The 19,799-nt window shown below is 64.1% G+C and overlaps 2 protein-coding genes across 12 annotated transcripts; one reads left to right on the top strand and one right to left on the bottom strand.

Moving 5' to 3' along the window:
* Nucleotides 1–99: 99 nt before the first annotated feature.
* Nucleotides 100–11,848, bottom strand: ESPN (espin). Of its 7 annotated transcripts, none has more exons than XM_085558875.1 (13): nucleotides 11,555–11,848; nucleotides 10,518–10,711; nucleotides 7,832–8,297; nucleotides 7,618–7,749; nucleotides 6,947–7,516; nucleotides 5,234–5,395; nucleotides 4,982–5,156; nucleotides 4,669–4,695; nucleotides 3,330–3,475; nucleotides 2,960–3,241; nucleotides 852–931; nucleotides 759–770; nucleotides 100–664 (listed from the first exon to the last, which is right to left on the bottom strand). In XM_085558875.1, exons 1-13 carry the CDS (start codon nucleotides 11,846–11,848, stop codon nucleotides 517–519), a joined length of 2,688 nt encoding a protein of 895 aa, XP_085415001.1. In that variant the 3' UTR covers nucleotides 100–516. The 7 variants fall into 7 exon arrangements, with proteins under 7 accessions (XP_085415001.1, XP_085415004.1, XP_085415003.1 ...); XM_085558878.1 differs by having other exon boundaries at nucleotides 7,400–7,516; XM_085558877.1 differs by lacking the exon at nucleotides 4,669–4,695 and having other exon boundaries at nucleotides 7,832–8,014; nucleotides 8,111–8,297.
* A 1,359-nt stretch (nucleotides 11,849–13,207) lies between these two features.
* On the top strand, nucleotides 13,208–19,229 carry ACOT7 (acyl-CoA thioesterase 7). Of its 5 annotated transcripts, none has more exons than XM_021534252.3 (10): nucleotides 13,208–13,283; nucleotides 13,959–14,076; nucleotides 14,499–14,655; nucleotides 15,164–15,255; nucleotides 15,389–15,503; nucleotides 15,959–15,973; nucleotides 16,575–16,661; nucleotides 17,337–17,453; nucleotides 17,647–17,831; nucleotides 18,620–19,229. In XM_021534252.3, exons 1-10 carry the CDS (start codon nucleotides 13,231–13,233, stop codon nucleotides 18,722–18,724), a joined length of 1,044 nt encoding a protein of 347 aa, XP_021389927.1. In that variant the 5' UTR covers nucleotides 13,208–13,230; the 3' UTR covers nucleotides 18,725–19,229. The 5 variants fall into 5 exon arrangements, with proteins under 5 accessions (XP_021389927.1, XP_077644271.1, XP_085414981.1 ...); XM_085558854.1 differs by lacking the exon at nucleotides 13,208–13,283 and adding an exon at nucleotides 13,739–13,868; XM_077788145.2 differs by lacking the exon at nucleotides 15,959–15,973.
* Nucleotides 19,230–19,799: the final 570 nt, after the last annotated feature.

Here is a 19,799-nt window from a genome sequence, read left to right as displayed (position 1 = left end):
GGTTGTGGTGATGTTGGTGAGGAGGCACCGCTGTCAGCGAGCATGGCGTGGGTGGGGGATGGTGTGGGGAGCCCCAGGAAGGCGCGGGGCACTGCTGGCGGGGTTTATCGTTTTAATCGCTGGAAAGGCAGGCGGTCTGGGCAGAGGTGAGCCGGAAGCTGGCCTTGAGCGGCTCTGGAGGGGCAGTGATGAGGGCGAGCGCGCTGCAAGGACGAGCGGTGCCAGCGGGGCGTGCGGTGAGCCCGGCCGCAGCGGCCGGGCCGGGCAGTGCGCAGGGAGCCGCGTGTCCCACGTCGCGGCAGCTCGCTTTGCAACGGGCAGAACAGGGCAGCGCTGGGCTGGCGGCAGCGGGATGTGTGGGTACGGGGGGCTACGGGTGCCTGGGGCGGTGGAGGGGGCTTCTCTGGGTTGGGCTACGTGGCCATCCACGGCAGGAGGAGGGTGCCGAAGCATGTCGCGGTCCATGGGGGGACCTGCCAGTCTCCTCCTGCTGCGAAGAGCCAGGATGAAGTGTGGCTAGTGCTTGGCTATGTCCCCCTTCTTGAGGATGATCTGTCGCTGCCAGGGCGCCAGCTTTGTCTCATCGTACCCGAGAGTCCTTAGCTTTTCCGACTGCTCCTTCTCCTTCTCCTCCTCCTCCCGCTTCAGCTTCTCCTGCTCTTTCCTGCTTAGCAGCAGAGGGCACGGGGCGCCGCGGTCACCAGAGCCGCGGGAGCCGCCGTGCCCGCCCACCCAGGGAAGGGGCTTACGGCACTCACCGTTTCTGCTCCCTGTGGAGGCAAAGGGAAGAGTGGGGTTAGTAAAGCCGCGGAAGTGACCGGCTGGTGCGGCATCCCCCGACCCTGGCTCACCTCTCTTCCTCCAGCTTCTTGCGCAGGATGTCCCTCCTCCAGGCCGGCATGCTGGCCAGGCGCGCCTCCTCTTCCTTCTCCTGCAACAGACAGCCGAGTCACCGGCACTGCCGGGAGCCCACCCTCACAGCCGGCACCATTGGGCCTCAGCATCATCCTGGTGCGAGGCACCACATCCTTCTGGCAGCGCCCTCCTTGGCACGATACCCATGGGGTTCACCAGATCGTGGCTCACCGATGCGCCCCTCACTGCCCACCTTCCGCCGGCGCCAGGAGGAGGAAGGAGCGCGTGGCGTGGCCAGCCCTTGCAGCACACCACAGCTTTATTGCATGACACGCGGGGGCCCACACTGCCCCGGCACCGCAAACGCCACACCAGAGGGGAGCGCAGCCCCGCCGCTGCACCTCCCACACAACACACAGCCACGGCAAGCGGCACACACTGCAACCTCGGCCCGGGGCCGCGCAGAACAGCACCCAGCCCTCTGCCAAGCTGGGCTGCACCACGAGCCACAGAGGCAGGCGAGCGCACCCGGGCACCAGCCCACAGCTGTCCCCTGAGCTTGCTGCTGCCCCATGCCACACCACTGGCACAGCCTGCAGCATCCCGTTGGACTCAGGTGTCGAACATCTCTGCCTCCTTCTCCTTCCAGAAGGAGAAGCTGCGGTCAATGAAGCGGCAGACGTCCTCCTCGCTGAACTCTCCCAGCTCTGGTACTGGCACTGCTGCCCCTTGCCCTTCCGGGGCCATGGTGGGGGGCTCTGGCAGGCTCTCTACCACTGCCACAGGGTCATCTCCAAAAAACTCCTGCACGAGGTCCTCAAAGCCATCAAGCCAGTGGCGGTGGCCAGCCTCGACCTGCTCCAGCACGGTGCGGTGGAAACGGCGGACGCGGTGCCAGCTGTGGCTGCCCAGGCGGTCAAACATCTCGTAGCAGAGGAGGTGGCGGAAGCGCCGCTCCTCAGGGCTGAGGGGCATCTCCAGCAGCTGGAAGTAGCCCAGCATGAAGAGGTCGAGCGGGAGGCTGTCGTGGGGCATGGGTGAGCCGCCGACGTGGGGCAGGAAGTGTTGGGGCCAGTACAACACTGTGGTGCGGCTCAGCCGCCGGATCTGACGCCCTGGGACCCGGCGGGCAACACTCCTCCAGCGGGCCAACAGCCGCCCCGCTGCCGGTCGCCGCCTCCCCGGCCGCCGTGGCCGCTCCTCCCCAGGCACTGCCGCGAGTGCCCGCTTCTTCCAGTGCTCCAGGAAGAGGAAGACGGCGCGCTCCTTGCACCCCTTGGTGCGTTCATGAGGACTGCTTGGCTCTGGCAGCGCCGGCCTGCTCCTCCGCAGCGCCCCGTCCCCGTATTCCTCCTCCAGAATGGGCCGGCGGGTGCTACCAGGGGGCTGCCCCCGCTTGCGCTTAGTGACCCTGGGGGGAGGTGCAGGGGGTGCCCCTGGCCCCTCGTAGTTGGCCTTGAGGCTACGGACAGAGACACCGCAGCCCAGGATCTCGCGCCGGGCGTCGTGCTGGGCACCGGGGCTGCCCGCTGCTCCCCCCGCCCCGGGGCCCTCCCGGCCCCTCAGGGCGGCTGGCGGTGCGGCCGCGCTCCTCGGCAGTGTGGGGGACTGGCTGCCGCGGGCAGGCGCATCCTCGTGGGCGAGGGCGAAGCGCTGGGGTGCCGGGGGGGCAGAGAGCGGCACGAGTGGCAGCAGCTCCTCCGGCCCCCCTGGAAGCGGCTGCCCCAGCTGCGCCTCGTGCATCACCCGCAGGCTCCCCAGCTGCCTCTCCAGGTGCTGCATGTCCTCCTCCCGCATCGGCTGCCCGGCGGGTCCCGATAAGCCCCCGCGGGCAGGTGACCCGCGCCGGCAAAGGGGCGGCGAGCGGTTCCCAGGCTGCGGCGGGAAAGAGGGCAAAGGGGCTCAGGGCCATGCCGCACGCACCTCGTGCCACTGCCGCCGTGTGTGGCATCCCCGGGGTATGACTCCCCTGCATGCAGGTAGGGTGGTCCCCAGCCCAATTAGGAGCCAGAGGCAATGCCACGCACGCCGTCTCGCCGGGTCCTGAGCTGCTTGGGCCATGCCCGCGCTGCACTCGCCACCGCAGCGCGTGGGACCCCCCTACCTTGCGCCGCTGCTCCTCTTCCTCCTGCATGCGGAGCTGCAGCTTGCGAACCATCACCTGCCGCTTCCACTCGGGGATGGGCCGACCGTGCTCGTCCTGGCTGGGCACCAGCGCCTCCACCTCCACCGCTGCCCCAGCGCCTGCTGCTGGCACCGGTGAGCTTCCGTTCAGCACTGGCTCTGGTGAGCCCCCTGCCAGGCAGCGTGGTGGCCCAGCAGCCTCGGGGGTGGCCGGCGGGGTGGGCGTCCTGGTGGGTGACGGGGAGGACACTGGCGACTCTGCCTGTGGAAGGAGGGAGGGAGGGCAGTGGGCACTTGCCGTGCTGTGCTGTGTCGCGCCACCGGCTCCCCTGGCCCCCATCACCACCTACGTTGGCCCCTGCCTGGCCACTGCCGGAGAAGACAGTGGTGAAGCCTTTGCTTTGTGGCGTTGGCTTGAGGCTCTTCCCAGCTTTGATCTCGGCCAGCAGCTCCGAGTTGTCACCGGTGGGGGACATCATGTTGAAGGACTTGGTGCCTGAAGGGAGGCAGAAGGGCAGTAAGCACCCTGCCAGCACAATCTCCCTGCCCCTGTGAATTCCCCAGCAGCTTGCAGGGTAGGGGAGTGGAGGAGTGGCTGGCTGACTGCCCCCCTCCGTGCCTGCCAGGAGCCCCTGGAACACCCCTGAAGCAGCATCCAGACACCCGGCTCACCAGTCCACAGGAACAGCACATCACCGAACTCCTGGGTCCATCAGACCCCAGAGGAGTCACCCCCCAGAACTCAATAGCCTGGCACCCCAGCTCCACAGATCTCTAAGACCAGCACTCCAACAGCAGCTTACAGGGTCCACAGCACTCTGCTGCAGCAGCACCCCAGCACCCCGGCATTCAGCTGCAAGGGTCCCAGACTGGCCCCAGCCCCAACGCCACTCCATGCCCCCGAGGCACTATGTTGCAACAGAAGTGTGCCTCTGGAGGGATGGCTCCGTGGCCGGTGGCATCCCTGTCGCTGCAGGATGGCCCTTACATTCCCGACAGCTGTCGGCAGCGATGCACCGACAGCCTGAGCCAGACTCCCTGCCAGCCCGGTGCCCAAAGGGCTGCGTGGCACCGGCACCCCGGGGATGCTCTTCCCACTGCTCACGCCACCCGCCTCGCGAGCACCCACCGTCCGTGCCAGCCATGCGTGAGTCCCTAACGGCCCATGGTCCCGCGCCAAGGCAAAGCCCCCTGCCCGCGGCCGGCGCCCGCAGCTCGCTCCGCTCGGCTGCGCCACGCCGCAGCCAGAGGGCTGCGGGTGCTGAGGGCCCAGCGGGACGTGCGCGCTGCCATCCAGCGCCGGCTGAGACCCCCCGGTCCCGGGAGCCGGCGCTAATAAAGCGGGCGCCGAGCGGCGGCCAAGCCCGCCGGCCGCGGTCAGCGGCGGGGGAGCGGCCGGTGCGCTCACGTGGCGGGGTCACGCCGGCCGGCTGAGCGCGAACAAAGGGCCTCTGTGTGCGGGGCCGGGGGCCGCGGGGCCCGCTGCCCGCCCAGCCCCGCCAGCCCTGCCTCCGCCTCCGGCAGCCCCGCACCGGCGCTGGGCTCCCCGCGTGCCACCGCCGGCCGGCGACGCGCAGCGAGGGCGCCGCGGGCAGCGGACAGCCCCAGCGGCCGTCGGTGCCCCGTGGCTGCGGCACCCGCGCCAGGGCACCCCCTGAGCAGGGAGGAGCGTGGGGCCGCGGTACTTACTCTTCATCTGCCTGAGCGCCTTTCCTCCTAGGGAGAGAAGCAGAGAGGCGGCGCGGGGCGCGCGGCAGAGGAAGGATTTGGCCACCGCGAGACAAGAGAGAAGAGAAGCGGCCAGCAGTGAGAGCAGGCAGGGGCGAGCGGGCGTGGGGGCCCCCGCGCCGACACCGGAGGAGAGAAGGACAGAGAGGCTGTCAGGAGCCGCGCGGCCCGAGTGCCGCGGGAGGAGACGAGCCAAGGAGGTCAAAGCCACAGTGCAGCCAAGAGACAGTGCCCAGGATCACTCCCCGTGCCCACCCGGCACCCTGCCACTTACTTCCCGTAGACGAGGAGGAGCGGCGGGGGCCAGCGGGAGTCTCGGCGAGTGGGGGCGGCGGTGGGGGTGTCGGGCAGGAGGTGTCGGGCAGTGGTGGGGGCGGGGGTGGAGGCGGCAGCTCGGCACCAGACTTGCTCTCCCCATTGCTCATGGTGTCCGCCGAGATGGGTGATGCCTGAAAGGGAGCATGGGCAGGCGTTGCTCGGTGCCGGTGCCACCGAGCCGTGCACAGGCTCGCGGCGCGGGGCTCACCTCCTCGGTGTGCGCCATTCGCTGGGGGCCTGCCTGCTCGGCCACAACGTGCCCCAGGTGCTTGTAGTAGTCACCGGTGCTCGGCTGCTTGCCGAAATTCCTTGACCGCCTGCTGGAGTCGGCCCGGCGCAGGCCCTCGGGACTGCTGTCACGCGATGCCAGCTGCAATGGGGAGCCCACCTCAGCACTGCCGTGCCCGGCTATGACCGTGGTGCGGGGCTGTAGTGGAGTAGGACCGTGCCAGCGGTTTGCCCTGGGGCAGATGGAGAGCTGGGACGGACAACAGGTGCATGCCCTGGGGTCTGTTCGGCAAACGGCTCTGCCAGGGGCTGTGTGCCATGTTGGCAGCATGCAGCATCAGTGCCTGGCACTGTGACCCCATAGCCTGTGCCCAGGATCCTGTCCAAGCCTCCCCCGGGATAACCCCCTGGGAACAGGAGTGCCGAGCCCCAGCCCCGCGGATTACAGGAAGCTTATCCCGCGCGGGGCTGGGGCCCGGTTCCAAACCTCCCTCTGGACAGGGCGCTCAAGCAGCGCAGCCTCAGCTCACCCCGGCACATTCCACAGCGGCTTTGCGAGTTGTGCAGCCGAGTGCTGTGCTGCAGGGGGCTGTGCCTACTCCCTGGGTTTGGGCTGCCACCGTGGCATAGCCCTGCTCCCCTTGTTGGGGGCCCCTCTATTTGCATTTCCCCGTATGCCACCTCCACCCATGGCATTTTCATGGTGAGCTGGTGAGCCCGAGTGCTCACTGCCACCGCCAGCAGCTCCAGCTAAGTCAACAAACGTCAGCTTGGTGCTTCCTACTCCAGCTGCCATGGGAGTTGTGCCAAGCCTGGCTCCCACTCTAGCAGTCCCAGCTCTGGTTGGGCACAAGGGTCTGTGCTGCTGAGTCCCATTTCATAGGGCACCCGCACCACTGTGGCACCACTCTACCACACACCCACACCTCCCCAAGGCAGTCCATTACTCCAGTAAGCACTAAAGAGCCAAGGCTGTGCACAGCAAGCACTGTGAGGTCCTGAGCCCATCACATGCCTGGCACACACTGCCCTGCTGAGACACCCATCCCATGTGCCCTGTCCCCCAGAGCATTGAGCTCTGCCAGTGTCCTGACCATGCCCAGAATCCTGTCCCCAGTGAGGTGGTGCAAGTCATGGTAGGGGGTCAGGGTGGCCCCAAACCTACTGCATCTTTATGCCCCCCCAACCCGCCATGGAGGGCTGCACCCCTCTTACCTGTGCACGCCTGGCTGAGCCCTCTCAGCTCCTGGCAGCGCTGGTTGTGCCACCCGACACCTGTGGCGCGGGCGACACCGGAGCCGGCCGCTCGGGTTACTGCCTGCGCAGCTGCCCACGCCCAGCTCGGCATGGTGCCTGTGGTATGGCCGGGCCGCATGGGCGCGGCTGCCATGGCATGATGCTGCCAGGTGCCCCAGCCGGTGCAGCTGTGCAATGGGCCCACCCAGTGCCGTGGAGCTACCAGAGCATCACTGGCCTCAGATTGCTGCATCCTTGCTGCTGGTTGAGCCCTATCCCCCCCCAGTGCATGCCAGTGCCGCAGGCATGTGGCCTTCAGCTGGGACTGTCCCCTCCCAGTGCAGGCAACAACTGTTCAAATGGGGATGGGTGCCTGGTGGCGAGTCCCTCCCGAGTGGTATGTCCCTTGAGCTGTGTATGGGGCGTGGTGCAGGGGACATGGTGCATGGGGCCGTACCTCTCGGCGCAGCGCCTGGCTCTCCACATGCCGCAGGTTGTTCTTGGCCCGCACGTAGATGTCAGCGGTGTGGGGGGCAGCGGGGGGCGCAGGTGCAGGGTAGCCAGGGGGTGGCGGGGGTGGCCGGGTGGTTGGGGGTGGGGGTGGTGGTGGGGGGAAGGCAGGGGGTGGTGGCGGCGAGGGACCCTCGCCTGCTGGGCCCCGGCCCCGTGGCCGCATCTCGGGGTCCAGCATGTCCATGTACGCCTGCATGTCCGCCAACGCCGGCTCAGGCACCCCTGCGCAGGGCAGGGGGTCAGGGGGGGCTGGACCCGCACCCCCCGCCCCACGCCCCCTGGCCCCGCACTCACGGGCGGCGGGGGCCCCTGGGAGGCCACCCCTCTTCTCCCCGGTGCTGGACTGGCTGGAGTGGCAGGAGTCGTAGTTGGAGAGGGTGCTGGCAGGGGAGCCCACCTCGAAGCGCGCCTGGGGCACCGACGCCGTGGTGTTGGGCGATGACATGCCCGAGTCAGGCTGTCGGCATTCCCCATCCGCCGAGGGGTCTCGTGACAGCACGCGGTGCTCCACGCTCTGCTGGCACAGCCGTGGGGTCAGGCAGCAGGACAGGGGTGGTGAAGCTCTGTGTGTTCCCTGTGTGCTCCCCATGCCCTCATCCCTGGGCACCGCCGTACCATGTTCTCCACGGTGCGCAGGTACTGGGCGCAGTGGCTGTGGCCATTGTAGTCGGCGAGGTCAGCTGCTGTGTAGCCATCCTGGTCACGGATGCTGAGGTCGGCACCGTTCACCACCAGGATCTGGCAGCACTGGGGAGAGTGGGGGTGCATGGCAGGGCTGGAAGGAAGGGCCCCCTCTTGACCTGACACCCTGTTGGCCACCAGCACCCACCTCCAGCTCGCCATTCTCAGCAGCATCATGCAGTGGTGTGCCACCCCAGCCATCGGCAGTGATCTCCCCGCCATGCAGCAGCAGCCAGCTCAGCACCTTGGCATGGCCACGGCTGGCGGCGAAGTGCATGGCCGTGGCCCCCTCGGCGTCCCGCTCCGACAGGCTCACCGTCGTGAAGCTCATCTGTGTGGGCAGGCGGGCTGAGCACTGGGGCTCTGTGCCCTGTGCTGTGCCACCATGCTGTGCCACCACGCCGTGCCGTGTCTGGACAGCGCTTACCAGCCATACGATGACAGTGTTGTGGCCCATCTGGGCGGCGGCGTGCAGTGGGGTCATGCCGTCATAAGCACACGCGTGGGGGTCAGCCCCACAATCCTGCACCAGGTACTGGATGATCTCCAGGTGGCCTTCCTGGCAGGCGAGGTACAGCGGGGTAGCCCCCGTCTTGGTCTGGGCACTCAGCGTACTGCAAGTGGGGCACAGCGCCTGTCACATGTGGCCACTGCTACTGCCAGGGCTGGGATAGGGGGCAGGCAGGATACAGGGACATGGGGGTTTGTGAGACACAAGGAACGTGGGCAGGTACAGGGGAAACAGCTACGGGCAGGCAGGGCAGTGCCAGGGCTGGGAGCTGTCCACCCCATGGCTTCCCATAGGTCCCCGTGCTGCTGCAGTGGCTGCAGCTGCAGCGGGAGGTCACTAAGTTAATCAGCCTGCTTAGGCTAAGCTTCTTCCTCTGGCTGTTTTTGGACACTGCAATTTAGTCGTATTTTAAAGTAAGCTGCTTACACAGCACCAGCCGTGGAGCCAGCAGGGAAAGGCCAACTTGCACCATGGCAGTGCCTGGCACAGCTGCTGGGTGCTGGTGTCCCCTCACTGCTCCAAAAGGCCTTGGCATCCTTGTGTCTCTTGTCCTGAACTGTGTATCTCAAACTGTGCAGCCCAAATCCTGAATCCCACATCTTTTACCCCACATCCCCCATAGACCCATATTCTGCATCCCACATCCCGCATCCTGCCTCCCGACCCCACAGGAAGCTGTTTTATTAAGTGCTCCATAAAAAAACCCTGTTGAATATTTAAAAAAGGAAGAGCAATAAATACTCTGCTCTCTTATCGCAACGATCGCAGGCCCTAAATAATTGATCCCTGTAACTGTGAGACGGGCTGTGGCCAGCACTCCCTTCCCTCTGTGCCTTGTGTGCCGTGCCACTGAGTGCCTGCCCCGCGGTCCAGGAGTGCCAGGTGGGCACAGCCCTGCGTGCTCCCCAAGCAGGGGCTGGGGAGCTGGAGACAGCGGGAGCACAGGCACTGGGTCAGTCCCTGATTCCCATTTCTCAGTAATTGGGAAGGGGTTAAGCCACTTGGGCACCACCAGTAAACTGCTTTGCCAGATGGCTGAGACCCCATGCTGGGCCACCGGCTGCCGGGGGGGCCCCGCGGGCCGATGCGAAGGTGGGCTGGGAGAGCCAGCATCCCGCAGCGGCACCAGGGATTGGATTTCCCCGCTGTAACGGAGCCTCCGGGCAGGCGCGGGGCTGGGAGCAGGGCCAGCCCTAAATAATTCAGGGGGAAGGCGGTGACAGCAGCGGAACAACCCCGGCAAGCAGCGTGAAAGGCAATGCGAAGCCGTGCCACACCTGGGCTGACACAGTGGGCATCGAGCAGGAGCAGTGACTGGTTTGGGGCTGGGTTTAGGCTGCAGGGGTTAATCCCAGAAGTGCTCAGGGCTAAGCTGGCACACCTGGGGCAAGGAGATAAAGAACTGGGGCTGGGACAGCTCTGGCCAGTAAGTGCCATGGGATCCAGGGATCTCTGTGGCCCTGCCTGGAGAAAAAGATGCAGGGCTCGAGTGTTGTGGCACCCAGAGACAGAGGGATGCTGAGTGTTGGTTCACATCCCGCTGCCTCAGGACTCCCTGGATGTGGGAGAGCTGTGCAATCCGTCTCATCCACAACCCTGGAGCCTTCCAGGGACAATGTGGAGCAACAGCGCATCCCCCCGGCTCCGCTTTGGCCGGGTCTGTGGGTTATTTCTAGTTATTTCTAGTGGCCTCTGCCCACCACAGGAAATCGGATTAGCGGCCACCTAATCACCTGCTGCAGCCTCGTGGCGAGGCCCGGCATCGCGGGCCCTGTGGACTGCTATGCCACGTAACCCAGGGACCAGCCCGGCTCCGGGTACCGCTCGGGAGGAAAAGCGGGGATGCTGCCGCCGCGGAGCCGTCTGAGAGAGGCTGCCATGTCCAGCAATGCCCACGGACCTGGGCAAGCGGAAAGGTCGTCTCCGGCGCGGGGAGCAGCCTCTCCTCGGCGGTCAGCCTAATCCATTTACATAACAGAGGGCGGACAAAGGCGGCTGTGTTATCGCCCCGCGCCAGGAGCCGACTCAGCGGCCAGTGACAATATTTCTGCCAGCGCTCGCCCCTCTCCTCCTCTCCCTTTCTTTCTGGGCCATAAAGAAGGTATAGCTGGCCGCCCAGCCTGATAACGTGGCAGCGTTGCCCTTGGAGCTAGGGGATCAGGGTGGCTGCAGCATTCGTCCCCAGTGCTGGCACTTTGCCCAGTGGCTGGAGGGAAGGTTGGGGCCACAGCAGGCACCCTGTTCTCCTACTAGTCCCTCTCCTGCTGGTGGGTGCCAAGCTTCCGGCAGACCCTGTCTCGCTGCCAGCAGCTGGGACCGTTACCTGGGGCAGTGTCCCAAAAGGAGTCGCAGGGAAGGGAAATCCCCTTTCACCGCGGCGTAGTGGACGGGCAGTGCTCCCGTGTTGGTGGCTGCCGTGGGGTCGCTGCCTCCAAAGCGGAGGAGCCAGTCGATCACCTCATGGTGACCGAAGCGGGCTGCCAGGTGTAGGATGGTGGCACCAGAGTTGTCTGTGTCCTGCAAGAGGAAGTGGGACGGCCGTCAGTACTAGGGACCAAGCCCTTCCGGCAAGGGGGCTGGGGACAGCAGGCAGCCGTGGGGCATTCCCCAGCCCGGAGCTGATTCCAGGCGGGTGGGGCGGCCAGGGTGGAGTTCCTGTCCGTACGGAGCGGGGCTGGAGCAGGAGCACAGGGCATTGGAGCGACCGTGGGACCAACGTGTCTGCCCTCCGTCAAGGGCCTGCGTCCGCACACAGTGAGTGCAGCACAATGCCCTCCTTGTTCTACCGGCCGCCGAGCCCCTAACTGCGGGAACTTGCCGCCGAGCCCCTAACTGCGGGAACTTGCCGCCGAGCCCCGCTGTGCCGCCGGCCCGTCCACCCTCCACGCTCGGTGGGGCGCGGGTAGCGCTGGCCCCTGGCCAGGAGGTCGCCGATGCGCGCTGACCCCTTCCTTCCCGATTAATCTCCGCTCCCAGCCCCGCCGCCGCCTCCTCTTCCTTCGGCCGTCACATGTCTTTAACTCCGGGCCGGCCCCGGGGCAAGCCGCTTACCGCCGCGGTCCCGCCGTTGTGTAACCCCCGGAGGGCGCGGCAGCCCCGGGGAATATGTGCTGCCCTCGCAGCCGAACCCCTGCGGGATGCCGGGGACTCTCCGGGTCCGTCGGATGCCGGCCGCTATGCACGGCGGAGCCCTGCCCGTGCCGGCTAGGACGGACCCCGGCTCGCCGTCGGCAGAGCTGGAAGCACCACGCGTGACCGTCTCCCCGCGGCCACAGCCACCCACACGGGACCGCGGAACGCCTCCCCGGCCGCCCGCGCCACCGAGGGACCCTCCGCCGCCCCCCGCGACCCCGCTCGCACCTGCACGCCGCAGCCCCCCTGCGTGAGCAGCCACTGGAGACAGGCGAGGTTGCCGGTGGCGGCGGCGTCGTGGGCCGGCGTGGCCCCGTTTCGCGCCCGCGCGTCCCCGCGGAGCGCGGCCTCGGCCGCCAGGTACCGGAGGCAGGCGAGGCGACCGGCGCGGGCAGCGTGGTGCGCGGGGGACGCGCCCAGGGCGTCCCGCAGCCCCGGCCGCAGTAGCCCGGCCGCCCGCAGCCCCCGCAGCGCCTCCACGTCGCCCTGTCGCGCCGCCTGCAGCGCCCGCTCCAGCGCCATCCCGGCGGCGGCCCCGGCCCCAGCGGCCCCGGCGGCGGCCCCGGCGGCCCCGGCCGCCGCTTGGCACTGTGCGGCGCTCCCGCCCCGCCGCCCCCCGGCCCCGCCGGCTCCTCCTCTCCCTCCCCCGGGGCCGCCCCTCCGCCCGCCCCGCCCGACGGCGCGGCGATTGACCGCTGCTCGGGACCCCCGCACCGCTGCCCCCGGCCTCCGCTGGTGCAGCCGCGCTTTGCCGAATGGCGGACGGGACCAGGACCGGGACAGGTGCAAGTCCGGGTTGACCCCAAGGCGGACCGTTCGCGGCTGCCGGCGCCGCTGTCCGCGGCCTTGTGTAGCGGCCCCACGGGTGTCCCCTCCCGCCGCCCGCCCAGGCAAGAGGTGCGGCAGAGATGGGCTCCTCCGGCACCCTCGACGTGCGCTGCCGGCCCTAGCAGCGCAGGCAGAACGGGGGGCGCTGGGCGGGCGGCTGCCCCGCCTCAGCCGGCCGCGGGGTGCCGACAACCGGTCACGGTCCGCTTTGGTATCCACCTGGTCTTGCACCGGTCCTTGTCCCGGCCGCCACTCAGAAAAGTAGTTTTATGAATCGCTGGCTGGGCAGCGGGCGGCGTGGGAGGACACGGGTGGGGAGACCCTCCGTCAGGACCGCGGACAGCGGAGGTGCTTCTCGATCAGCACCGAGGACAAGGCAAGGCCGCCCTGCCCGCCTCCTTCGCTGCCTGTCCCCCGCCCTCCCTGCCCGGCTCTCCCGCCCTGCTCCGCCGAGCTGTGCAAAGTGAGAGCTCCAGCATTTCCGGCCCGCCGCGCCCACGGGCGGCTCCGTCCGCCCGCAGGCTCTCCGGTCCCTCCCGGAGACGCGCTGCCGCGCTCGCACTACCGAGAACCGAGAGATCGCGGTCGGCGAGGCCGTGAGTGCCGCGGCTCCCGGCACTCCGCGTCCCCCGGGCGGGATCCTGAACGCCCTCCGGACCCTGCGTGCGCTCCACTGCGAGCTGTCACTGCCTGCCTGGGACTGCCGCCACCACCCGACCCAAAACCCCGGGGCGCCCACGGGAACTGTTACAACCGGAGAGAGCCGACGGCGCCGGGAACGCGGGTGGTGGGGGGCGGTGCTGCCCCTGCCGACCCGAAGCCCCTGGCTCCGCACGAGTCCCGGAGCTGACAGGGCACTCCTGGGCGCGGCGGGGAGACCCCAGTCCCGGTGGGGACACACGACTCCGCGGGCAGCCCCGGAGCCGCCCGGCGCCCCGGCTGCCCGCGGTGCCGGCGCTCCTCCCCGCGCGCTGTCCGCCAATGGCGCGGCCAGCGGGGCGTGCCCGGGGCGCGGCGGGGCGCGGCCAAGCGCGGCGGTGCCGCAGCGCCGCTGCGGGCGGGGCACCGGTGCCGCCATGTCGGAGCCGGGGGCCGCGGGCCCTAGCCCGGCCGCCATCCAGGTGTCCAGGTACGGCCCCGCCGCGGCCGAGGGCTCGGACAGGGCTGGGTAGGGAGGCGGGCGTGCTGGGGGCCGCGGGCGGGTGCCGGTCTGCAACCGAGATACTGCCCGCCCTGCTGCCGACATCGGCGGCACCGCCCGGTTTAGTCATGCTGTCAGTGACACCGGCCGCGGGCAGAGCGCAGCAGCGCCGCGCCCGTGCTCCGTGCTGCGGGGGCTGGGAGCGAGCAGGGCTGCCGTGTTCTCCCGGGCGCGGTTCTCCCGCCGGTGTCCCCACGGCTCCCGGGCACCGCCGCCCTGAAACAGCAGCTCCTGTCCGGGCCAGCGTTCAGCCGCTGCCTCAGTGCCCCCCGGGCCGTTATTCGCCGTTGGCAGAAAGCGCGGCTGCTGCCAGGAAGCCGCGTGGAGCACCGGCACGTGGCCGGCTCGGTCTGTGCCGCACCGGGGCCCGGCGGGGTGCGGCCCTGGTGAGACGCCGGCTGCCCTGGCAGAGGCGTCCTGCTTCCTTCCGCTCCCAGCAGTTAATTTGGAGGTGTTTCCTTCGCCGCTCACAGGAAACCGCATGCGAGCAGCGATGGCCCGGCAGCTCAGCCGGTGGGCGATATGCTGCCTCCGAGCAGCCACACCGGGGCTGGGCTGGGGGCGCGTCAGGGGTTGTGAGCTCTCATCTGCCTCCTTCGGTAGGATTATGCGCCCAGACGATGCCAACATCGCGGGGAATGTCCACGGGGGAACCATCCTGAAGATGATCGAGGAGGCAGGAGCCATCATCAGCACCCGCCACTGCAATTCCCAGGCCGGGGTGAGTAGGTGCCGGTGTGCCTGCCAGCCTCTGGCATGGTGACCTTTCACTCCCTGCTGTGTCTCAGGGCAGCAGGATTCTTACACTGGACATGTTTGCTCTTGAATGGAAACCACTGGCGTCTCTGGAGCTGGGGCAGGGTCCCAGTAGCTAGAAGCATTCTGCTGAAATTGTGGTTTACCAGCAGAACCATTATTACTCATTATTGCTGTTAATGATTTAACTCCCGAGAAAGGCAAGTTGGGGCAACCCTGGTGTTGGTTACAGATGGGGAAGGAAGCGCGGCCAGTGGCTGATAAGGTGGCGGTTGCAGTATCCGAGCCACACATGCCTGGCATGTTTGGCTGGTCTCAGGGAGCTGCCAGCTGTGGTCCCGCGTGGTGTGGCTGTGATCACTGTGTTGGCTGTCTCACCATCCCCAGGAGCCCTGTGTGGCTGCACTGGCACGGGTGGAGCGGACGGACTTCCTCTCGCCCATGTGCATCGGCGAGGTGGCCAACGTCAGTGCTGAGATCACCTACACCTCCCGGCACTCTGTGGAGGTTCAGGTCAACGTCATGTCTGAAAACATTTTAACAGGTGGGTGGCTGCTGGTGGCTGTGTCCCAGGACACCAGGAGTAACAGTGTTAAGCCAAGAGCTTGCAGCAGTGACCCCATCCTCTGTTCCATCACTGGCAGCATGTGGCAGAGAGGAGATCTAGTGTGTTTATTGACAGAGCTGGGAGTGGAGGGAGGGCTGGTGCTGGGGAGGCAGGCCAAGCAGGCTCCCTGGGATTTATGGCTCCATTGTAGTGAAAAACAGCAAAATCTGTTTGTAGCTCTTTCTGCCTGATTTGCTGCCTGTGGCTGCCTTTGGCCTGAAAAAGTCCCTTTTGCTGCTGTTGCTGTGACAACCAGTTCTGCTTGCTGGGACACCTTCCCAAAAGCGCATTGTCACATCCGCTAAGAGCTAAAACCTGGTAGGAGCCAGCAGGGCAAGGGGCCACAATGCCAGTGGCATTGCCAGTGTGTGCCCAACCCCAGACCGGTGGCAGGTGCAGCGCTGCTGGCCTTGGCACCATCACCTGTTGCCCCTTCTCCTCTCAGGGGCAAAGAAGGTGACGAATAAGGCGACACTGTGGTATGTGCCGCTGTCCCTGAAGAACGTGAATAAGGTCCTTGAGGTTCCCCCCATCCAGGTAGGACAGCTCACTTGGGTCCCCCTGAACTGGAACTCGTCCTCCCTCTGGAATGACACTAACCTGGCCCTGCTGCACTCCCAGCTGTGCCAGTGGTTTTGCCAATCCCCTTCTTACCAGCCTTCTATTCCAGTATGCGAGAAAGGAGCAGGAGGATGAGGGGAAGAAGCGTTATGAGGAGCAAAAGCTGGATCGTCTGGAAACGAAGCAGAGAAATGGTGACGTGATTTTACCTGTCATCAACCCAGGTAACACAGGCAGTGTGGAGCCAGTGCAAATGTCCCAGCAGTACTGGGAGACCAAACTGGTCTCCAGGGCAACTCTGGCCATCCCCAGGGCCCTGTAGCTGCAAGTGTGCATTCTGAAACACCACACCAGGGATGGGGATGGGATTTTGGAGTAGCAGTGTGTGAGTGGAGGGGGAGCTGAGTGGATACCTGTGGTACCCTGAATGTGGATACCCATGGATGAGATCCCCTCTCCAAAACCCTGTTCCTATATCACTCCTTGTGTGCTTGTGTGCAGCTAGAGCTGATTTTGCTCAGCAAGGCATAAATGCAAGTGCTGGGCAAGGGTGGCCTCTAGGCCTAGCTGTGGTCTTCCGGCAGAAGTGGAGAGGTGGCACATGAGGGATGTTGGGGGAGGTGATGGGGAATGAAAATTGCTCAAACGCTTTTTTCTTCTCTGTCCTCCCTGCTCACAGACAGGCAGACAAAAGGTAAGGTTCAGTGGGCACTGCTCCATGGGTGGTCACCCTGCGTGGGACTGGGCTGCTTTTCCTTTCTCTAAGCTTCTTTAACATCTCTCATTAGATAGAAAACACAGCCACTTCTGAGAGAGGATTTCCTCTGCTGAGAGTTTGAGGGTGTGACTTCTGTCACCTGGAGGTTGTGGTGGGACAGGGGTCACCAGGATGTGCCAGGGCTGGGGGCATGGGGGTGAAGGTCTTCTCACCAAGGGGAAAACAGGGGCTCTCTGCAGCAGGGTCTGGGTGGTTCAGCTGAGGGCGGAAGCAGACAGCCGTGTAACCCAGTTCACTCCTGTTTGCTTTCATGCTCTTTGAAAGCTTGAAAAGAAAGAAAAAAGCTGAGCTAGAATAAAGTGGATGGGTGGAGATTAGAGGGAGGCAGCAGCCCGTCAGGTGGTGAACAGTCTATGCTCTTAGAACTTCTCCAGCCTGATTTAACCACTGCTTTCAACATAGTTCAGCTTTGCACAAGCCAGCCCCATGTCTTCTTCCTTTGGACAACTTAAGACAGTGGTGTATGGTGTATGAGTGCCAGCTGAGTAGCTCTCACCTTGCTTTGCTCTCTAACCAGAGCCACACACTGTTGGCTACAGCCAGTCCAGCCTGATCCATCTGGTGGGCCCGTCAGACTGCACACTGCTGGGCTTTGTGCATGGAGGTGAGTGAGCACTGCCCTGCACAGCACCTGGTTGCAGGTTTGCATGGCTTTTCCCTGGAGCAAAGTGTGGTGACTCTGTTTTTGGTGGGCTCTGCCTGTGGAGGCACACAGGCCCCTTTGCATTGACTGCCAGGGTCAGAGTTGCTTTAGCTGAGACAAAAGCTTCGTCTTTTTCTGTGCCCTAAAAACTCATGTACTGAAACTGTAAATCCTACAGTTTTGTCATTGCCTCTGAGATTGCAAATCCTGTAGTACAAACACGCAGCGTGTGACTGCAATTACCTGAAGTAACTTTCTCTTAGCTGGCACGTGTAGTGTAAGCCCTGGGAGAGGTGTGTTTGCTGAGGGTTGGGACAACACACACCTAAGCCTTAAACAAAACAAATATTGCTCAGAGCAGTTTCAAGGTTGGTGGGACTGATCTCACCTTACAAAGGTGAGGTTTGCTCAGAGAAATTTGGGAGAGACAGAGCTGACCTTAATCACATGTCTGTGAGCAGGTTGCCCTGGTATTGACAGGAGCCATTGTACTGGATTTTCCTGAAGTTGGGACTTGTCTCTGGTCCAGCTCCCCTGCATAGCTTTGGCCATGCTAAGGCCTTACTGACCTTGGTGTGGTTTTCCTGAAATCCCACTGACTTCCTTGAGACAGGACCCTCTTGCTTCCCCTCACAGGTGTCACTATGAAGCTCATGGATGAAGTTGCTGGGATTGTGGCTGCCCGCCACTGCAAAACCAACATTGTCACTGCCTCGGTGGATGCCATCAACTTCCATGAGAAGATCAAAAAAGGTACCAAGGGTAGTGGCAGTCACTGTGATCTCCTCTGTTGCCACACCCTGGCTCCCTTGGATGTGCTTTCAGGACATGCTGGCAGAGAAAATTAGTCCATGTTTGATTAGTCCCTGCTCCGCTTAAGACACAGCTTAAGCATAAAACATGCAGGGCCCCTTGCTCCCTTCACTGGCTCCTCTCTGTTTCACAGGCTGCGTCATCACTGTCTCAGGACGTATGACATTCACAAGCAATAAATCCATGGAAATAGAGGTCTTTGTGGATGCTGACCCCTTTGTGGATGAGCCTCGGGAGCGGTACCGTGCCGTCAGCGCCTTCTTCACCTATGTGTCCCTGAGCAAGGAGGGGAAGCCCCTGCCTGTCCCACAGCTGCTGGTAAGAGCTTTTCTCTCTCAATTGGACCCAGCAGGGCCATCACCTCTTCTGCTCCTCCTGGGGCAGAGCCCAGCCCAAGAATCCTCTTCCCTTGAGTTACTCAGCAGAAAAATATGAGCATGAATGAGACTTCTAGGACAGGCTTCAGGGGGTTTTTGCTTGTTTTGTTTTTGTTTTGGGGTGTTTTGTTTTTGTTTTGATTTGACATTGTTTTGTTTTGAAATTGGTATGTTTGGTTTTGTTTTGGTTTTGGTTTGATGTTTTTGTTGTTCTGATTTGTCATGTTTTTGTTTTAGTTTGAAATTGATTGTTTTTGTTTTGTTTTGATGTTGTTTTTGTTTTTATTTATGTTGCTTTTGTTTTGCATTTGTTTTGTTTTTGTTTTTATTTATTTTTTAAATTGCTAGTGTGAAGGTTGAGGATTTTCTTCTTTCTCATTGCTGAGGACAGGCTGCATGCAGGCCCTGCCCTAGGGGACCCTGAGTGGCAACAGAGGCCTCCACGTCCCTAATTGCTGCTCCCCGTGATGTCCCCATTCCATCTTCCTCCCTATATTATCTCCCCTAATGCTGGCAGGGCTTTGCTGACGTACTGCTCCTGACTGGGGGGTGTTGCTTAATATTGGATTTGGCACTGGTCTCCTGCTTAATGCAGGGCACTGGCTGTCATGTTGTGTGTTTGACAGAGGGCAGCTTTTCCCTCACACTTCTGTGAGGGGAGGTGTTTCCCTCCCGCACACACTCGCAGCACACTGATGCTGCAGCTCTACACTCTTTCTGTGACCTCAGACAGAGACAGAGGACGAGAAGCGTCGCTTCGAGGAAGGGAAGGGCAGGTACCTGCAGACCAAAGCCAAGCGGCAGGCGCAGATGCAGCAGGCTGCCCAGCAGTGACCTGCCTGGCACCCTTGCCACCAGCGCCCACCAAACATACAGGTTGTTCCCGTTCGTTTTGTGTCCGGCCCGCGCCAGCCCCATGCCTCCACCCGCCCCAGCCTGCTGCCGGCTCCACCGCTTTGCTGCTGCTGGGCTCAGCACTGCAGACCTCGTGCTTCAGGTGGCTGCAGCTCCCTGAAAGCCCCCAGGAGTCTTCCCAGGCACTCACCATTTGCCTCCCAGAGCCATTGTTGCTGTTTGATCCCGTTGGCGACGCTCCCGCCTGTGCCAGAGCCAGGATGGAGGCGTGTGGTGGCTTGAGGGGCGCGTGAGGCCGCGAGTCTTTGTGCTGCTGTGTTCGACTCGCTGGTTTGTCCTACCATGCACACCAAAGCTTTCGTCCGTGCTGTGCCGCGCCGGGGCCGCACTGAATGTCTGTGACATCTCTAGGTAGTTCTCTGTGCATATCTAAGTTATTTAAGGAATCCTGTGGCATAAATAAAATCTGTTTCATTGACTGGAATGAAAGGCTGACAGTTTTATTTCAAACAATTGTGCTTTTCCTCCCTCCCCCCAGATCCGCCCGTGCTCCCCAAGTGGCGCCAGGCGCTCCCGGCCTTGTTTTTGAGGAAGTGTGGCTTTTGTAACGGGACCCACAGGGCAGTTCCTGCTGAATGGGTTCCCGGTTTGGGATATTAAACAATAAACTACCAGGCAGGAGGTTGTAGTGAGGTGGGGACTGTCTCTTCTGCTGTGCCTGCAGTGCGAGGACAGGCGGTAATGCCTTTAGGCTGACAGACTGGAAATCCAGAACAGGTACCACCAAATATTTTCCCCGTTCGGGTGCTCAGGGCAGCAGCAGGAGGGGGATGGAGTCACCATGCCTGGAGGCGTTCAGCAGCATCAGCGCCTGGCGCTGGGCGATGTGGCTTAGGGATTGGAGTGGCGGTGCGGGCGGGCGGTGGGGCGGGATGATGGAACAGGTCCCCAGCCCCGACGGCTCCGGGACCGAACCCAAACCGGCCCCGGCAGAGCGTCCCGCAGCACCGGCCGCGTCCCGCAGCACCGGCCGCGTCCCGCAGCGCAACTCTCG

This window comes from Lonchura striata, chromosome 21 (assembly GCF_050655825.1).
Source record: "Lonchura striata isolate lonStrDom1 chromosome 21, ASM5065582v1, whole genome shotgun sequence".
NCBI classification, from domain to species: Eukaryota; Metazoa; Chordata; class Aves; order Passeriformes; family Estrildidae; genus Lonchura; species Lonchura striata.
This window is presented reverse-complemented; position numbering and strand designations above follow the sequence as displayed.

Bases quoted from the DNA above. Each gene is read 5' to 3' on its own strand.
- ACOT7 (XM_077788144.2), top strand. From the start codon at position 13,837: ATGCGAGCAGCGATGGCCCGGCAGCTCAGCCGGTGGGCGATATGCTGC. The intron at 17,454-17,646 runs GTACCAAGGGTA...TCTGTTTCACAG, and splicing joins CCATGAGAAGATCAAAAAAG to GCTGCGTCATCACTGTCTCA. The intron at 17,832-18,619 runs GTAAGAGCTTTT...CTGTGACCTCAG, and splicing joins TGCCTGTCCCACAGCTGCTG to ACAGAGACAGAGGACGAGAA.
- ESPN (XM_085558879.1), bottom strand. From the start codon at position 11,848: ATGGCGCTGGAGCGGGCGCTGCAGGCGGCGCGACAGGGCGACGTGGAG. The intron at 8,015-8,110 runs GTAAGCGCTGTC...CTGCCCACACAG, and splicing joins ACACTGTCATCGTATGGCTG to ATGAGCTTCACGACGGTGAG. The intron at 7,517-7,617 runs GTACGGCGGTGC...CTGTGCCAGCAG, and splicing joins TGCGCACCGTGGAGAACATG to AGCGTGGAGCACCGCGTGCT.